The following is a 19,594-nucleotide window of genomic DNA, read 5'->3' as shown; positions in this document are numbered from 1 at the left end:
CTTTGCCCTCTATTATTTTCTTCTATGAAAAATGGAAAATGGAAAATTGCAATGAAAAATGAAGCTTATATAATTCACAGTTGTCGGCCAAAGTACGAGTGAAGGAGAAGAGTAGTCACATATTACACGATTACAAAAGAAACATAAACCATTGCTTAACAGATACAATAAGATGAAAAATCATCAACAGTAAGTCTGCATCAGAATTCTCAGCCTCTCTTGACAGGATCGAAATTGGACACGCCAACTACGGCACCGACGAGCACGACCAGTACAACACCGCCGGCAGCAATGCTGAGCAAGAAGTTCTTGAGAGAAGGAGAGACTCCGGAAGCGGCTTCGGCCACCTCCGGGATCACCATTGAGGCCGTGAGCGCGGCTGCGGTCAGGCCGGTAACTGCCTTCTCCTTGAGGGAAGCCTTGACTTCAAGTCTCCCACTTGATCTTGATGCTGCTGCTGGTGTTAAAGCCCTTGAGGGCCTCACTGGCAGTGGCTTGAAGAAGATCTCTGAGGAGGATTGGATCCTCTTTTGGCTTGCATTGGGCAATGGCATAGCCATTGTAACTGCAGTGGTTGATGCCATTTTGCTCTTCCAAAACCAACTGCTTTTCTCTGTGAATTTTGTGTGTGGTCAGATTGAGGTCTTGCTGCTGTTGTTGGTGGTGTGGGAGATTTTGAGAGAGAGGGCTAGATAGTCATGGAGGTGGTGGAAAGAAGAGCAACCTTAATGAGAGGTGGAAACCCTGTCATTTATCTTTGTCCTACGTGGCAGCCTCTCAATTGTGATTGGTGGATAAGGTTATCTTATTGGCCCAATCACCATCCAGACTGAAATTTGTAGACATCCTTCACATTCGAATCGTCTAATAAGTGCATCAAAGCCTACAAAAGGTGGGGTCTTTTTTTAATATTATAGATTGTAATTTAAATTATTATTTTTTCCACATTGGAAAATTATGTTTAATTGGGCCATCGCAAAGTTTTGCCCATTATAATCTAAGTTAGACAATTTAATTGATCCATTTCTAACGGGCTTTTTAGTTCAGACTCGTCTAACTACAGGGTCGATACGTCACCGTTTCTGGCATTCAATGCAATTGAAACTCGATTTTGAGGCAAGTGCTCAATGTACATATTAGACATAGGAGGAAAAAATAAATTATAAAGAGTATATGTATTTAAATAATCAATTTTGCAATGAACATGAATTCACTCAAAATTTGTATAAACAGTTTCTGAAAAGACAACATCGTGGTTTCCACCTCTCTCACAAATCTCAATATCAGAGTGTTGAGGCTTTTCCTCCTTCCACTGGGCATTCTTCATGCAACGAATTTGTCAGAAGTGTATTTCAAAAAACTTTCTCGAGATGAATTGCAACACTTCCTAACATTTTCCTTTTGGTTCCAATCAGATTTGTAGAGTCTTCTTCGTTAGCGCTGAGCCCTAGCAAATGCGATGAAAATTTCAAGTTGATGACATGATACTTCATCATTTTATAAGAATTATGCAAAGAAAGTAGAGGCCGGATAATCAATGCGACCATGTAGACAAAGAACTACAAGAGCATAGAAAGGCATGCTTCTCATTGCCTTCGCTAATCAAACATACAGAGTTATATTAGCTCAACAGCCATTGCTGGATTTTTTATGTGTGTTTCTGATTGGTCTTTATTATTTGAGCTAAGGTTAAAAGGCTTCAAGGCCATCAGCTAGTGTTGGTGCCTTTTGAGTCCTAGCTTGTTGCACATTCACATGAAATTGATGTTAAGCAGTTTGCATTTATGAAAGCTTTCTTATTTTAGGTGTTTGATCATCAATTGTATAATCTTTGTCCTCAGTCATGAAAACGAAGATTGAACTGGAAGCATGGATGAGTCATTAGCGTAAAAGAAGAAAGGAACGTACTTGCAGCAGAGAAAATTCTTGCACAAAGAAAAGATCACCGCCATGTCGGTGGAAGTTCTGAAGTAGCTGGCCCAACGTAACGGACATGAACTTCTTGAGGCAGGAGGTGATATTTTATACCAAGATCTTCAAATATTTTCTTCAGCTCTAAGACTAATTCTGATCTCCTGCTGCTCTTGTCTCCATAGTTCTGAAAGTTTATGGTATGCGTAACGTAAAGTGCCATTTTCATCTTGTTCACATCCTCAATATCCTTAACCACCACGCTATGGGTGGGACGCCAGTGCTGAGTCTTGCCATCCAAGTACCTGAAATTTTCACTTTCTTTTTCAGCAACTCGTGTGTACAAATTAGAGGTGTGCATGTGCCAGTGGATGTTTTGTATAAAGAGAACGTAAGATAGGAAACTGAAGTATTAACAGCAATGCATGATCACATCACAAGTAAATCATTTCCCATACCAAAAGAGGAGAGAGAACAAAAGAAAAAAAGAAAAGAAAGAGGAGCTGGCTACCAAAAGATACAAAATAGATTAATAAAACTGCACATCTGTGCTTGTTTTGATAAACTCTTGTTAGGAATATGTCAGTCAAAGAAACAACTCTTCTTTAGTAGGATAGCAGAATCACCCAAACATAACCTCTTTTATTGATGACTCCTTGCGAAAAATGTAGTTTGTAGCTTTTAAGTTCATTGCAAGAACCTATCTGTTTCCAAGGATTCTAAACTCTAATCTTGTATGTCATGAAAATGTGAGCAATAGCACCACCAGTTTCAAATAAATTCCAACAGCTGCTATAAGTATAAATCTATCTATAATTCTATAAAATGATGCTACATGCTTAATAATAAGTTGGTTGTACGACACTGAGAGTACCTTACGACTGTGAAATTCAATTCCAATAAATAATTGAGAAGCAGAGTAATTTGGAGTCAACATACGATTTTATTCTGCCTTTTAGAGAATTGATAGTGTCAACCGTCGTAGAAGCATCAACAGCAAATTCAACAGAATCACCCATCTCCGGGCTCCTATAAAAGTTGCTGATGGGTTTAGAAGCCAGTACTGAATTTGGATAGTATATTTTCTCATTGTCAAATCTCAAGAAGATCGTTGTCAATATGTTCATCTCTTCAACAATCATCTGTCAGGTTTCAATGCGTCAAGTGAAGTTGTTTTAGTAGCAGTAAAGTTATTTGAAAAATGAGGATTGCAGAGTTACCTGTACTCCATCAACAACACAACGGTCGCCTACATCAAATGGGTGCATCACAAAGACGAATATGATGGCTTCAAACACAGTTTTCGCAGTATTACCAAACACAAACACCACCAGTAAAAGCTGTGATGATATAAAGACCAGTATGTTGGTTGTCAAAAATCCCATCAGAAGTAACCACACAATAAGGATCACAAGAAGCAAAAGTCCTGAGGCAAGCCTATTCAGCTCCTCTATAGCTGTTTTAGTGTCATTTAAAGAATGTGCCAGTGATTTGCGTTCAAGGTAGACATTCACCTGAAAACAAGAAGAATGTTAAGAGTCATGAATTAAAATTCTATGTTGTTGACCAACAGAAGAATAGAAATTCACCGTCCACAACATATAGAATTAAGATCCTATGGAAGGGTAGCTTTAAATATTTATAATTTTGTGTGCCAACTGGATATCACAAGAAGCTCATAAAATGTCAGTTCTGGAAGTATAATAAAGAAAAGTTTCAGACCAAAAAAGAAAATAAACAAACCAAATAAAGAAGTTACCAGCCAGTTCTTCAAAGCTTTTCTCTTGATCTTTCCACTTTCTGCTGCTCCTTCAAACAGAGGAAGTACAAGGTCGACCTCCTCCTTTTTCATGAAGCGCAAGAGATCATCTTCCTCAATGTGCCTAGTCCATTTAATAGAAAAAAAATAGTGAGAAAATAAAGTTCAAACTGCAAGTTGCCAAAATGTTGGAGGAATTTTTTGGAAAAAGATAGAAATTCTCACTTGCTGCCACGCTTGGCTACATTAAGGAAAATATCATAAGCCACAGCCTTTGCTTCCCACTCGCTAGTAATCTCTTTATTTGTCTGCTCGCCCTCATCCTCATCAATGCTCTCAAGTGTGTTGGAGATGGTAGATAACCCAGAACTCCTTACAACATTAATCAACCCTTTCATGGTCCAAGCAGAAACTTTGTCTTGCTTAATCTTCTTGAGCTTTTCTACATCAATCACTTCTTGTTTGGCCCCTTCCTTCCCCTTATTCGCCGCGTCCTTCATATTTTTGAAACTCAACTGGCCAGTACTTGGTGTCCTTCCTACTTTTTCTGCCATCTCCATCAATGGAGGCCCTGAAAGGGTGCGGAGAACATACTGATGAAAGATTGATTCTTGAATCCGATCAAAGAATCTCGAGCATTGGAAAGAAGAAGCTACTAATTTCACAAACAAATTCTTCGCCAGCCATATGGCTGATCCAATTAGACAAGAAGCCAGGCCCCTTGTAACATAACCTAGAATCCTAGAGGTTTTCCTTGACCTCTTCACCCCGTGGCCGTCGAACAAAAAAGCCCATGCCAGAAGAATCAAACCCAACCAAATAAAAATCTGCACACTTCTCTTCAATCCATAAACAAAGTACAGAACTTTCTTCTTAAGCAGGAAGTTCATTTCAATCAAGAAAACTAGAACATTAATCAACCATTCTGTGACCAATCTACCACACAAGACAACCACCACCAAAACACACCATTTCCATAGTTCCAAACTCCAAATCTTCTTGTGCTCCAACTTAGTAACAGTCAAGCAAGCAATTAAAAACCCAACAACGCACACAAATACAATCAACTCAATCAAGACCAACTTTTTCAACTTCTTCTTACCGGACTTCTCACGCACCTTAAGATTGGCAGTCTTATACACCTCATCATCATCGTCTTCCTCGCCACCCGGTTCGATCAACGGTGTTCGTGGGGTTACGGGGGCTGATCTTAGAGTGTCTCTTGGAGTTGTGGCTGTGGCTTTTGAGCTTGGTGATGCCACATTAGGCGAATTAGCAGTTGACTTCAACTGGGTATCTTCATCAGTCACCTTCATTTCACCAGGAGGAACTGGCTCAACAAATCTCGACTTGGGTTTTGAGAACGCAGACCTCGAAAACGAAGCTCGTCGAGAAGCGGGTTCGGTTGGGACTTTCGGAGGCTTACCGGGTGTGAGACTTTGCCCTGAAATCTCTGGAGAAGGAGAAGCAGAACCTGACACTCTGAGGCTCCGAAGCTCCGTTAGCTCAAGATTCGAGCCTCGGGTTTCATTATTCAAACCAGTCTGTCCTTCGGTGACCGAAATCTGCAAAACGACTTCGTTTCTTCCTTTCTTCTCCTCCATGTCTTTTCCACCGTCCATGGCCACTTTCCACTGCTACTGTAGCGGAAGATTAGCGCTTCAGATACGCATTTAAATAGCGAATAAGATACCCTTTGAGTTTGAACCTCTTTTTTTCTCCTTTTCCGGGAAAGTAATGAACTTTCTGGAGAATCTTTGTTCTGTTGTCCGGAGAGAGACAGAGCATGAAGCAATTTTCTAGCCAACTGCTGTATAATGTGAACTTTGTGAGAGAGCAAAGTCTGAGAAAACCAGGAAGCTAAATTGTAATGTATTTAGTTAATATATAAACTTCTTTTGGAGCTGGAAATGGTTGACTGACTGATAGAGCCGCGAAATTTAAGAACAAGTTGTACTTTGAAAACAAATCCAACAGCAACCCAACAAGACAAAAGAAACTATATTTGAAAAGGCAAAACAAAAAGAAAAAAATGATTAACATTTCTGTCCTGTTAAATATATTAACAGTTCTTTTGTTATTGTTAGTGCTCTGCAACTTGTTGCGACCAAATTAAATCTGGAACTTTTAAATTATGAGTAAATTATGGCTCTTTTGTGGCAGAGCTTTCTAATGGAGCGTAGTGGTGCAAGTACATATCCTGTAATTGGAGATACTAATTATGGCATTTTAAAGCCCATGCATGTATGTTGTCTTGTCCTTCACTTCAACTTTACTATAAAGTTTGTAACTCATCATCGTGTTCATAGATCTTGAGCCTCTACATCTAGCATCAATATATTTATACGCATTTTAAAAAAATGCTAACCAATAAATTGATCTAATAACATGCAAATTCATAAAAGAAAGTTAATTTGCCACAACCGCAAGTATTGCAGTTGAAAATATTAAACGTGCCCTCCAACTAGTGAGGAAGGTCCGTGTGTGTGTGAGAGAGAGAGAGAGAGAGAGAGTGGGGGTAGCGAAATTGGCTAGCAGTAGGGGGTGGGTCGGAGAGGGGGGTGGTTGATGCGATGAGATTTTTTTTTTTTTCATTATTTTTATAGGTATTGAATACATATAATAAGGTGCAAATTGTGAGTTTTAGTAATAATACAATTATGCTGACGTGGACTTATTAACGTTCATGAGATTAATTTAATGTTTACCATTCTTTTAAATACGTGTAAATGCACCGATGCTAATACAGAGACTCTGGATCTCATCATTCATATATATGAGAAATTTTATGTTCAGTTTATGGTGTTTTTTTCTTGATTCAATGTCATGTCAGTTGAATTCAAGACATGTTGAACTTTAATTATATTTATTTTGTCTTATCTTCCGATTCCTTAATCAACGTTAAATTTTAGTGTCATCTTGACTTATTGTGTAATTCTATACTAATTTGTGTAAGGATGGACCATTGGCCCATTACTAGTAATATTGATATTGTTTTCAACTTAACCACTTATTTAGTAGGTGTGGGGGTTTTATACAAAAGACCCCGATGATATTAGTAGTTGAAATATTGATTATATATTGTATTTTGTTTAGTCAAGTTTCCAACATTTGACTTATATTCTTCAAAAAATATAAAGCCAACATGTTTGACATGTGAGATAGAATTTTGCATAGGTTGGTGGGGGATGGCGCAGCCTGTTTCCTATGCAGTTAAGGTCTTCGATCTAATTACGATACATTAAATATGTTTTTAGTGCAAACCAAATATCTCACGTGTGTAAAACGTGCAAATAAAAAACTAGTGTAACTTCACATGTTTCCCTTTTTCTATGAATTGATTTAAAAAGATGAAAAGAAAAATAGAAGGAAATAAATCCAAGAGGAATGAAGGAGTAAAATTACTTTCCTTTGATTTTTTTGTTTTTCCAAGTGAGATGTGTTTGATGAATTATTTTGTTGAATCAATGAATTGATCACAGAAGTTGACAATGGCTCCCTCCTACATCAAGCCTCCAGTCAATGTAGTTGGCAGGGCAATTCTTTATACAACACAGCCACTTGATTTGAAGGAGTAAATCAAAACAGAAGAAATTAATTAATTAGCCAAAATCTCAAACCCTTTTGATTATAATAAATCATGCGTTTCTTTTAATTTTAACGAAAGTGTACAATTTAATTATAAACCTAAAAGAAAGCGCACAAAATAACAAAAGAAACTAAATCCAAACAGAAAGAAGATGAAGCTAAAATCTTGCCATCTCCATGGACCCCTCAAATTAACTATGTCAAAATCAGACTGCAGCTTGAAAATTTCATAGGGTTGATGCTGTAGCTTGACTACTTTGTTACTTGGACTTCCTTCGAATTTGTAAAAAATTACTTCGTGCCACGCTTCCATTAGTGCAATATCACTGTTGTAATATGCTTCAGGGGAAGGATAATGCCCCACCAGTTGTTCAAGCCCATCAAGACTAATCAGTTTGTGTCTCCTCCATACTTTTTTCTCATGATCTTCCATGACCCATAGCTCCATCAACCCTCCTTCAGAGTAAATCAAGGCAAGACGACCTTGGTACTCTACGAGTTTGGTGTGCATGGCACAGTACTCACTATCACTCCGCTCTGGTGAATCAAAAATTTCCCAACTCTCTTTATCGTCTTCGTAATAAAAAGCAAGCACTTGGTTGTTCGTCAGATGCCAATAACACGCACCATCTGATGTTACACAAGGCCGCCGGGGGAGTTTCAACCACACAGAATAGGGGAAACTAACATGTTTCAACTCCTTCCATGCCCAGGTGTTTGAATCAAACACTTCGCACCTTATAAGGGTTTGGTGCAGTTGATACTTGACTGGAGATTTGGGATCCGAAAACCGGATAATCTTGTACCTTAAAGGTTTCGAACTCAACACGACTATGGCGTTACTTCGGGTGTAGTACCTAGTCTTTGGATTGGGTAAGGTTTCCCATTGTAGAGTGGTAGGCTTGCACACAAAATATTCGGGTACTCTACGATGGTTTTGGTTCACACAAAATACTAGGCCACCTTGGCTACTCACAGCTTCAACTTTGACAGGGGCAGGCAAGAAGTTCAGTATTGAGAGCTTCAAAGTCTTGTTGGCCTTGTTATCGACAGACACAAACGTTGATGAGAGTTTGTGATCGTGGAAATTCTGAAATAAAAACCCAGACACTGTGTCACTTCTCTTGCAAAACAATTGCCAGAACCTTGACTCGTATGTGATGTGATTCCAGTCCTTTGAAACCACCCTACACAACCCTAGGCTGTCGAGCGATTTAACTCGCGGTAGAATATGATCAAACCATATTTCCGAAGGAAGAGATGGTGGAGAGGCCATTGGAGCAAGTAAAGAAAGACGTCGACCGAAATTATAGGATTCGGATCCTCTGCTAATCTATGTATTATGTAGGTGTTTTTGTTTTCACATATGAATCATGTCCAAAGTTTGAACTGGAATAGATATAAGCTTGGAGAGAAAGAAAGAGGCTGGACTGACGAACTCTATATATAGAGCTTTTGGGAATTCTTTTCCGACAAGCTTTTGGATTTCTTTTTCCTATACAACTTCTATTTGATGTAGGAAACTTGGGACCAAAGAAACTGGTTGAACGAGTCCCTAGGTTAGGTAGATGGGAAATTAGTAAGAGTGAGAATTTGTTTCCAAGTTGGGTTAGGAGAACCAAGAAAAATTAAACTAAAAACGAGAACCTAGAAAAATTACAGTCCTTTTCAGAAATAATCCTCATCTCACAGCTGTCTTTCAATTAATTTTTTCCTTTTTCCAAAGTCACAGCTGTTTTTGTTCAGTTTGCGTTCGATATAGTATATGAATATTTTAAAGGTATAGCCGCACGGCCATACTATAGAAATAGAATATTTTAAAGTTATAGATAGCTGCGATATAAATAGAATGTTATAAAGCCGCGCGGCTGTACCTTTTAAATAGCATAATCTAGATTTCTCTTTTTTAATTACTTTAATTAGTTGTTATGTTTTAATTATTATTTACTTAGTGAATAATTAGTATTTAAATATTTTTTTAAAGAAAAAATTTAAAAATAATTACTATTTATCAAGTAATATAATTTATGAATTTAATTAAAATATTTAATACTAATTATTCACTAAAAAAATAATAATTAAAACATAATTACTAATGAAAGTAAATAAATAAGGCTGAGATATTATTTAATTACTAAAATAAAATTTTATTGACCTAAAGATACTAATTTTGCATTTATTTTTTTAAAAAACTTCTCCCGAAGACATGTAAATGTCGGCATGCAGGTAGGATTTAAATGGGGAGAGGTCTAATCCGGCAAACATTTGCTGTGAAATTTAATCGTCGGGAGAGGTTTTCTTCCTTTTTTTTTAAAAAAAAAAATTATAAAAGTTATAAAAATATAAAACTAGTTTGTTTGCTATATACTATAAATAGAATATTTTGAAAGTATAGCCGCTCGGCTATAGTCCATAAATAGAATATTTTAACTTGCCATTAGTTTTACGAAATGATTGCATGAAGGAGAAACTTAGATACATGTTGTTTATGGTGTTCGTTACACCAAGAAGTTCTTCAGCTGTTTTGTTTTTTTTTTACTTGTCTTGGATCTTTCAAAATATTAAGTAACTAATATCGTTTATGCCTATCATTTATCCTCTAATTATTCCTCTGATTACCAATAAAAACATTTGCAGACGACCCGAGGATAGAGGATGAAGCGAAGTTAACGGCTGTGAAGAGCCGGAATAAGTTATCTCTGGAATGAAGCGGCGTTAAGGGATCCCAGAGGAAGATGAGAAGTGGATTGACTCTGGATGGTGAGGAAGCCATTGGGAATGGGGATGGGCTCTAAATTTGGGGATCAATCTCTTCTACAAGTATAGCCTTAGCCGTTAGCATCTTTACTGATGGCGGATGGCATACAATTACTGTATATACAATGCATTTGGTCGTAGTTCTCCTAGCTCGCCCACAAGAATTGATGTCTATGGGAGGAGATCGGCAAGTAGAAAAGGTAGTGGCAGGGAAATGGTGCGGTAAAGTCTGGATGTCGAATCATGTTCATCCTTATCTAGCAAAAAAGGACCCTGAAGAAGAAGAACATAGGAGCTTCCATGCTTGGGCAATGCTAGATGAGAAGCTTGAGGGACAACCAGAAAGCATAGAAATTTTACAGGTATAGCCGAGCGGCTACAATTCTAAAATAGGAATTCCAAACGTATCGCCGATCGGCTATATTCCATAAATAGAAATTTTAACGGTATAGCCGCGCGACGATATTCCATATGTAGAAATTTTAACAGTATAGCCGCGAGAATAATTTATAGATAGAAATTTAATAGTATAGCCGACCGGCCTTTCTAGTATCGCCGGGCGGCTATACTCTATAAATAGAAATTTTAAAAGTATAGCCGAGCGGCTATACTCCATAAATAGAAATTTTAAGAGTATAGCCGTCCGGCTTATACGCTTTAAGTAGAAATTTTAAGGCATAGCTGGGCGGCTATACTCCATAAATAAAATATTGGCTATACGCTATAAATAGAAATTTTAGTATAAATTTTAACAGTATAGCCGCTCGGCGTTACTCTATAAATAGAAATTTTAATAGTAGCGCCGCTCGGCTTTACTCTGCTCTCTGTGTTGTCACTGTGTTCATAAATGTTGTCATTTCTGTGTGCTGCTCTCATGGTTCTTTATGTTCCTCTGCCTCCAGAGGACCACTTCTCTGTGTTTGAATTAATCCTTGAGAAGGATAATTATCAGAACCCCCCCAATTGGAATTGATCAGCAGCAGCATGCTGAATGGTTTGAGGAGCAGCTGGAAGCTGATCTCAAATGGTCTTTTGAATGGGTACGCCTTCAAGTATTCAAACATGAAAAAAAAAAATCGAAAAAACCAATTCTTCTAACCGGGTTTACATTTTAATGAATCTTTTGGAATTTCTGCTGCAAGGTGAATCAAATTCAAATCAATTCCGAGAGAAATCACATCATGCAAATTAAATCATCAGTTCATTTTGTACAATATTAGTAATTTAGTACTGGTTTTGATTCTCTCTCTCTCTCTCTCTCTCTCTCTCTCTCTCTGTGTTGCGTGCAGGAACAAGCGAGTTCCAAGACAGTTCTTTTGGACACAAAGTGATTTGGAAAGGTTGGTTAGCTATCACATTAAGGACTCTAAATCACACACACATATCAATTAATTGGTCACTGATATTTTTCTCTTTTTTTGTTTTTTTGTTTTTTTGTTTTTTGTTTTTTTTGTTTTGGTGTTGTTGGTAATTAGGCTCTGGTGATCGATGGGAAGTTGCAGAGTGCTGAAAGAGATGAGTTTATTTACAATTAATGGTTGGTTCATCCTGCTCTTTTACTACATGACAAGTATATATGCGAATATATTTTTAGCTTAGCTTAGCTTAATCCTTTTTTCTTTTTCCCTTTTGTGTCTTATTTCTGTATGAGATTTACCATTTAAGTGAAAGCTAAATGATCTTCCATCTTGTTTTCATCCAAATCTGTAAGGTGTTGCTTAACATGAATATTGCAGATGATCTTCTATCTTGCTTTCATCCAAATAGAAATTTTAAACGTATCGCCTAGCGGCTATACTCCATAAATAGAAAATTTAAACGTATAGCCGCCCGGCTATACGATTTAAATAGAAATTTTAACGGTATAGCCGGTCGGAGATACTACATAAATAGAATATTTTAACAGTATAGCCAAGTGGCTATACACCATAAATAGAAATTTTGGTAGAAATTTTAAAGGTATAGCCGCTCGGATTTACTCTATAAATAGAAATTTTAATAGTATAGCCGCGCGGCGATACTCTATAAATAGAAATTTTAAACAAATAGCCGAGCGGCTATACGTTTTAAATGGAAGTTTTAATAGAAATTTTGAAAGTATATCTGTTCGGCTATACGCTATAAAGAGAAATGGAAGTCTTTAAATGGAACTCCATATGTAGAGCACGTCAATCATTAATCGTTTTGGGATATCTTTTCCTACAAGCTTTTGGATTTCTTTTTCTTTCCTCTTTCCTATACAACTTTTATTTGATGTAGGAAACTTGGGACCAAAGAAACTAGTTGAACAAGTCCCTAGGTTAGGTGGTGGATAGGACATTAGTACGCGTGAGAATTTGTTTCCGAGTTGGGTTTAGGATTACTCGAGAGAAACGAGAAACAAAGAAAATTACATTCCTTTTCACAAACAGGAATGCTAAATTCAAACTCGCTCTTTATCAATATACATACATACTTACATGTGGCTTTGTTTTTCTTTCCTGTTTTACGCCTGTGTCAATCACTCTACGAAAACAAAATTCCAAAAGATCCCAGAAGCTCATCTCCCCACCTCCAACGGAAGAAAGAAAACCAAAGTTTTAATTTATTCTCTCAGCGCTATCTAAAACCAAAGCTTTACTGCTTCTCTCTTAATTTGTTCCCTTTTTTTTTGGGGGTTATTTTCTTACAAACTGGAAATTACACCGACTCTGACCGGAAAAGTTTAGAAACCTAAGAAGTAACAAGACAAAGAACAAAACAAACCAAATGCAAACAAGAACAAGATGAAACTAAAATCTTGCCATCTCCATCGACCCCTCAGATTGACTCTCGAAAAATCCGATTGCAGCTTCGAAACTTGATGGGGCTGATTCCCAAGACTAACCACATTAGCACTAGAATCTTCAAAATTGTAAAATATGAGTTTTTCGTCGCGCCCTTTTACAAGTGCAATATCACTGTTGTAAAGTGCTGCAAGAGGAGGAATATAGCCCTCCACTTGTTTACACACTTTAGTGCTCAATGTCCATGTCTGCCGCTTGCTCCATAACTTTTTCCCATGATTTTCCATAACCCACAAGTCCATGACCTCTCTTTCACAGATGATCAATGCAAGCCTACCTTGGTACTCCACAAGTTTTTTGTAATTGAAACGGCCACTCTCCTCCATCGGAGGTGGTAAATCGAAAATCTCCCAACTCTCTTTATCATCTCCGTAATAAAAAGCAAACACTTGGTTGCTCCTCGCAAGCCGAACAAGCCAGTAGAACGCGCCGCATGATGTTACATAAGGCTGGTCGATGCCCAATAAAACACAATAGGGTAAACTTACATTCTTCAACCGCTTCCATGCCCAAGTGTTTGAATCAAACACCTCACATGTCATGTTATAGTACTGTCTTGACTTGAACTTGGAGAAAGGATACTTGTGGCTCGAGAACCGAATAATCTTGTACCTTAAAGGCTTCGAACTCAACACAGCCATGGCAGTCATTGAAGTCAAGAACCTAGTCTTTGGATTTGGTAACTTCTCCCATTGTAGAGTGGTAGGTTTGCATATAAAATAATCACGAACCACGCTGACATTTTGGTCCACACAAAACACTAGGCCTTGACTCACAGCTTCAATTTTGACAGGGACAGGCAAGAAGTCGAGAATAGCGTGTGAAAAATTCTTGTTGGCCTTGTTATCTACAGACACAAACGTTTGTATGTATTTCCCGTCGATCTGGCTCTGGCTCTGAATTAAAAACCCCGATATGGTGTCGCTTCTCTTGCAAAAAGATTTCCAGAACCTTGAGTCATATGTGATGTGATTCCAGTCCTTTGAAACCAGCCTGCACCGGCCTAGGCTTTCGAGCGATGTTCGTGTTAGAATGTGATCAAAAAATATTTCTGAAGGAAGAGATGGTAGTGGTGAGGCCATTGGATCGACTGACTTGGATTCGAATTCTCTACTGATTTTTTTGGTGTTGATCATGTTCTTATCATGCTCTTATAAGGATTTCTTTTACTACAAGCTTTTTCAGTTTTACTTTGTATTGGATTACCAAATTTTATTGATTTAAGTGTGTTTGATTTGATGTTGGAGACTTGGTTTTAGGAAATTAATGAGAGGAAGATAAGATATGTTTCCCATTTTGGTTTAGGAGAAGAAAAATAAATTAAGCAAGAATACGGTACGATAGCTGGGTTTGTTTGGTTGCGGAAATTAGACAACACCATGAGGAATACGGTAAGCTGCGAGAGGAGGAAAACCGAGAAACTACGGGAAAATTGGAGAGATATTTTTTATTTTTTATTTAATTTATAAATTACATTAGACATACACGTGTCCAATATAATTACATTATCCTATTTGAGTATATAATGGATGGCTATTTGACTCATAAACTAGCATTATATATATGTAAATTCAATAACTCTTATGTACATGTAAATAAAATAACAATTTAGATTGATTTATTCATATCCTAACCATTTATTAATTGTAATCCATAAGCCATCGTTTACCAATTGAAAGTACAATTAATACAAGATTTGTTAATAAAACAATCGTCGGGATGAATAATTATATCTTTAGTGCGGCTTTTGTTCGCGTTAGTTTTACTTTTAGCAAGTTAGTTTGTAGCTCTTGGGATTGATATTTTAGATGTCTTATTGATATCTTTGATTCTACGGTTGAAGTTTATCTAATGAAATTTCTATTTCATCCCCAAAAAAATAAAAAATAAAAATCTTATCTACAAATTCAGTCCCTCTCATCCAACCTTGCTTGGTTTTCTAATGATTGTTGCATTTCCTTGTCTTCATTCACTTATTCTTTACCCCATAGATTATAAACAAGTGTATTATTTCTACAACTACATAACCACCACGGCTTTTCGATTAACGACTTGTCATTAGTTTAATTAAGTTTAATTAACACAAATAGATTAGAGAATCTTTCTTGATTATGCAAATACAAGTTCTAGCTACTACTTTTAAAGCCCCTCTCCTCTCTAAAACTCCTGTTGCTTCTACTTTCTTCACAAAACCCGAACATGGGTTACAAGGCTTACACAATACAAAGCCCTTTCTCACAGCCACCGCACCCTCCTCCTCCACCAAAAACCAACTTGGCCATGTTGTATTATGGCCTCATAGTTGTTGGAACAGCTGCTATAGTGTTTGCCATGTACAACCTTGTCTTCATCAAATGGACACCAAACCGCCACGGTGGCCAATCACCACCGTCGAGATCATCAAACACTTTGATGGATGCCAACAGAACAAGGAGGAGCAGGAGCTTTGAGAATTTGGACAGCTTCAAGTACAAGAAAAAAGAGGGATCGGTGACACAACAAGATGGGGTTGAGAACTACGTTGAATGTGCGGTTTGCTTATCAGCGTTTGAGGATGGAGAAGAGGTAAGGAAGCTGCCTACATGCAAGCACTCCTTTCATGCTCCTTGCATAGACATGTGGCTCTACTCTCACTCTGACTGCCCCCTCTGCCGGGCTCCGGTGCTCGTGAGCTCGTGGTGTCATCGACAGCTAACGACTACGCCGGAGGACAATTCCAGAGAAGTCTTGCTGGTTTGAAGTTTTGTTTTCATTTTCAGATAGAAGAAGAAAGAGATGAAATTTTCCATTTCTTAGTCTTGGGTTTTTGGTGTTTGTTGGGTTCTGAAGAAGGACGGGGATAACAAGAAATTTGCATGGTAGAAAACAAGGATTAGGTGGACAGAGTGTAAATTTTTTTGCCTTTCATTTGGATCCAGTTGAACTGGCAATGTCTGCCCACTGTTGTATATGATACTGAATTTTTTTGTTCTTAGCTATATTAGCTGTAAGTTGCAGACCACACACTCTACTTCTCTCATCTGAATATTCGAAAATGCCCAAAAATAAAAAATAAATTTTTTTGTCAACTTGATCAGTTCGAGGTGAACATTTGAAGTCATGACTTTTGTCAGATGCTCACATTTACAAAGATCTTGTGATTTCTGCAAAGACAATTCTGTATCATAGACTTGTAATTGTATCAAATGGAAAAAAAATTTATATTATTTGGGCCTTTTTAAGTCACTCCACAAAATAAAATTCTAGCTCCGTCATTGTGTTCACAACGCTCAACAATACTAGACATCGCCAAAGACAAATCATGTGCATATAAAATGCAACCTTTGGCGCAGCTAAAGCTTACTTACCAAGCAAACACAGGCTGATTAAGAACTCTCGCGAAAGCAGCCGTACATCCACTTTCCTGCTCGCAAGCACTTTCTAAAGCACTTTTTTTAGGCTTATAACATAGAAAGAGCTTCTCCCAACCAACCTAGGTTCCACACTTCCATTCATTGTAGAGAAAGGCTAAATGCTTGCTGGGTGGGAGAAGGGCAGTAGACATAAATGGGTTTGTTATACCCCATATTCTTACATGTTTGTTGTGTACAAATTTATCAAATATAATTTTATTAATCTCTGTCTGGAGTCCTGATTCGATAAATTCACAGATATTACAAGGCCCAAAATAAATCTCACCTTTCACACTATGCCAATCATATACATGGATTCTACATCTTTCTTAAATTGTCTAGCCTTGCCTGTAACTCACTATCTATCCCAGTGTCATCAGTTGCAGCTGCTTCCACTTGTGGAACCTTGTTCTTTGCAGATGGAGCAGCAACAGCAGCTGATGGCGCATTAACGAGCTGCAGAAGATTAGTAAACAAAAGATTGTTATCACTGATATACAAAAAAATTTAATTCTTGGTCAATCACAGTGGAGAGGGAAGATGTACAAGTTCAGATTGATATAAGTACCTCTTGGTTAATGTCTATTCCAATCTCATCAAGAACTTGGCTCACTAGTTCATCGGTTTCCTCCTCTTCCTCATCTCCTTCCAAAGCATCATCAATCGCATCACCCATCACTTCAGTTACCAATTCCATCTTCTCATTCTGCCTCTCAAATTCTTGCATAATTTTCTGCAGTGATGGCAAGTTCATCTGTCTGTTCATCTGTCCCATTGCCTTTGTCACTCCTTTCATTGCCTCTCCCATAGCTTGTGTCGATTTCAATGTCTGAAAAAACAAATTTATTCTAAGAATGCAACTCATCCAATAGAATAACCACAAAGTCTTAATGACTGTGTCAAGTTAACTTATTCTGATCAGCCTGGGCTTTTAATTAATGTATTTATTTTCCTCATCTTAAGGACAATTATGTTGCAGGTCATATCAACACACCATCCATACAATAAAATACGATGGTGTTACAGAATATGAAAGAGTGCTCCATTCATATGAATTAAAGGGAGTAAATCACAGGAAGTAGGATATACCTGGATTCTAAGAGATACACCCTGGAGTTGGGATTTGAGCTTGTAAAACTTTTCAATCTGATGTCGTGTTCGAACAAGGTCTTTTGCCATAACTTTTACAGCCCCCTGAAACAGAGTTTGACAAATGAAACACCATGGTTTGGAAATATGACCATCAAATCAAAGTCTACATGCTAAAAGGTAAATGAGTAAAATGTTCAAAGCATGCATAACATCAACTGCACAGCCAATGGAATTTAGGCTCAGCCAAACATACAAACAGAGGAAGATACTGAAATTGGCCTTCCATAAAATAAAGAAAAAGAGCAACAAGCAGAGATAAAATAACTCACCATCTGGCCTTGCTTGGCACTTTTCTTAATCTCCATTATTAGTTTCTTCTCTTGGCCTTGGAGGGCTTGCCTCTCCCTCTCTATTTCCCTAATAGATTTGTCCAACATCCTCTTGTTTTCCCGCAGAAGCTCTGAAATCCACAAAGATACACCCGCATTAAATTTTCAGCTTATAAATTATATAATCTAAACAAAACACTGATGCTAATAACAAAATCGAGTTGTATACCCACGCAACAAGAAATAAATCAAGCCTCCTGACAGATGCACACCATCACATAACAAATAAAGTACACAAATTTTATTTTAAGAACCAAATAACCCAATTACCATACGAGTAATCAAATTCAGATATCGATGTGCAAATAATGGTGTATAATGCCAAACCAAACATTCAAGTACTAAGATTTTCTTCGTTGTGTATATACATATCCCAATTGAAAGTTACACATGACACCATTACGGCTTGAACTCATTTATTTTAATTGATTAAAAACCTAATCTGCACCCAAATTTAGCTACAAACAAAATCAACAATTAGAGAAACTCACTCGCATAACACTTAAAAAATCATTTATTTTATTTACAATTGAACTTATCAAAATTTCTCGGTGTTCCTCCAACCACTCTCTCCGATGACCAAACCTATTCCTCAAGCAGCCAACAATATATACAATATTTACATCAAGAGCGTCATAAAATTCACAGAACTTTAACAAATTGAAACCTTAAGAAAACACTGAGATACAAAAACAGAAAACAAAAGCATATTGAACAAACTGTGCATCAATCTACAACAAACCTGCGGGCGTCTTCCGCTTGCCAAATAGGAAACTCATGGCGCTCAATCAAACGGTAAGCAAACAACCGGAGCTTCTCTGATTCGGATCGGATCGGATCGGATCGTCTCGTCTCTGCCTGCGTTCAATTAGGACTTACTCAGAAGATTGAGTTCCAAGGCTTTTGAAGCTTTGCCTCTACGCGGTGTGTGTAGTTGCTAAGGAATTGGCATCAAATCAAAAGAATCGTCGACGACGACGCACCTCACACGCGGCAACTCTCCATTGGTGGGCCCCGCGTGATCGTTATTTTTCCCACGCTTTTAATTTCTTTTTCCCGAAAGCCCAATGATATCTAAAATAACATTTTAGGGCCGTACTGATTTGTGGGCTTTAGGTAAAGGCCCAACTTTGGCTTCGTCGGCTTTTTGTCAGAAAATTGGGCTTCCCAATTACAGATTTACCGCACGCGGGAAAAGACGTCTGAGATTTTCACTTTATTTTTTACCGCAAGAGGCAGGGGTAGAGGCAGATAAATTGTGAAAGCTGACAGCAGCAGAGCACAGGAGCATGTGGGGAGCAATTGCTTTTTAAGAGCCCCGAAAGAGACAGACAGGCCCAGTGAGTCACGTGCGGGTTGGTCTCCCTCCATTCGCCGTACGTGAGAGCCCACTATTCTAAGCCCTCGTAGCACGTGCGGAACCCACAAGTCGCAGGCTTGCAGCAGTCCTTCCTTGGTTTCTAGGGTATCAATATCATCCCCATTTATATTTAATTTGTATGAATTTTAAATGTTCTTGAATTTTGAGTGTTCTTTAATATCAATATATATATAGCAATAGATGAAGAGCTAGTAATTAATATTTTTTATTTGAGGAATTTGTATATTGATATTGTAGTTTATGGCAAAATACACATCTAATAATTTTCCAACAATATAAACCTTAAGTTTTCAAGCTTAAACAATAGATGGTTGTCAACGGGTTTAATCAAGTGAAAAAGAGCTGAATGATTTCAGTCTCGGGTTTAAATTATCATAGCTCCTTGAAAGTGTTGGTAGTGTGTGTGAAAAATTTCCCTATTCCTTGTAATTCGGTATATGTAACCTTTTTTTAACCAATTCTCAACATAATTCCAAACAGTAGAACTAAATGGGAGGTTC

At 37.6% G+C, this 19,594-nt stretch overlaps 6 protein-coding genes across 6 annotated transcripts; 1 reads left to right on the top strand and 5 right to left on the bottom strand.

Moving 5' to 3' along the window:
- Positions 1-46: 46 nt before the first annotated feature.
- Positions 47-726, bottom strand: PSBX (photosystem II subunit X). The gene has a single exon (XM_008243981.3). It carries the CDS (start codon positions 582-584, stop codon positions 210-212), a length of 375 nt encoding a protein of 124 aa, XP_008242203.2. The 5' UTR covers positions 585-726; the 3' UTR covers positions 47-209.
- Positions 47-5,564, bottom strand: LOC103340556 (mechanosensitive ion channel protein 10-like). The gene is made up of 6 exons (XM_008243980.3): positions 3,896-5,564; positions 3,671-3,794; positions 3,132-3,425; positions 2,851-3,053; positions 1,909-2,216; positions 47-1,447 (listed from the first exon to the last, which is right to left on the bottom strand). The coding sequence occupies exons 1-5, from the start codon at positions 5,290-5,292 to the stop codon at positions 1,943-1,945; spliced, it is 2,292 nt and encodes a 763-aa protein (XP_008242202.2). The 5' UTR covers positions 5,293-5,564; the 3' UTR covers positions 47-1,447; positions 1,909-1,942.
- Positions 5,565-7,283: 1,719 nt separating this feature from the next.
- Positions 7,284-8,616, bottom strand: LOC103340646 (F-box protein At5g49610-like). The gene has a single exon (XM_089043234.1). The coding sequence runs from the start codon at positions 8,532-8,534 to the stop codon at positions 7,350-7,352; it is 1,185 nt and encodes a 394-aa protein (XP_088899360.1). The 5' UTR covers positions 8,535-8,616; the 3' UTR covers positions 7,284-7,349.
- A 4,078-nt stretch (positions 8,617-12,694) lies between these two features.
- LOC103340645 (F-box protein At5g49610-like) lies at positions 12,695-13,922 on the bottom strand. The gene is made up of 2 exons (XM_008244084.2): positions 12,882-13,922; positions 12,695-12,727 (listed from the first exon to the last, which is right to left on the bottom strand). The coding sequence occupies exons 1-2, from the start codon at positions 13,920-13,922 to the stop codon at positions 12,695-12,697; spliced, it is 1,074 nt and encodes a 357-aa protein (XP_008242306.2).
- A 985-nt stretch (positions 13,923-14,907) lies between these two features.
- Positions 14,908-15,814, top strand: LOC103340555 (RING-H2 finger protein ATL52-like). The gene has a single exon (XM_008243979.3). The coding sequence runs from the start codon at positions 15,040-15,042 to the stop codon at positions 15,577-15,579; it is 540 nt and encodes a 179-aa protein (XP_008242201.2). The 5' UTR covers positions 14,908-15,039; the 3' UTR covers positions 15,580-15,814.
- Positions 15,815-16,432: 618 nt separating this feature from the next.
- Positions 16,433-18,634, bottom strand: VPS2.1 (SNF7 family protein). Its single transcript, XM_008243978.3, has 5 exons — positions 18,456-18,634; positions 17,654-17,784; positions 17,322-17,426; positions 16,801-17,061; positions 16,433-16,688 (listed from the first exon to the last, which is right to left on the bottom strand). Exons 1-5 carry the CDS (start codon positions 18,490-18,492, stop codon positions 16,551-16,553), a joined length of 672 nt encoding a protein of 223 aa, XP_008242200.1. The 5' UTR covers positions 18,493-18,634; the 3' UTR covers positions 16,433-16,550.
- Positions 18,635-19,594: the final 960 nt, after the last annotated feature.

This window comes from Prunus mume, linkage group LG8, assembly GCF_029339155.1.
Source record: "Prunus mume cultivar Tortuosa linkage group LG8, ASM2933915v1, whole genome shotgun sequence".
Taxonomy (NCBI): Eukaryota; Viridiplantae; Streptophyta; class Magnoliopsida; order Rosales; family Rosaceae; genus Prunus; species Prunus mume.
The sequence above is the reverse complement of the archived record's forward strand: the minus strand, read 5'-3'. Positions and strand labels throughout refer to the sequence as shown.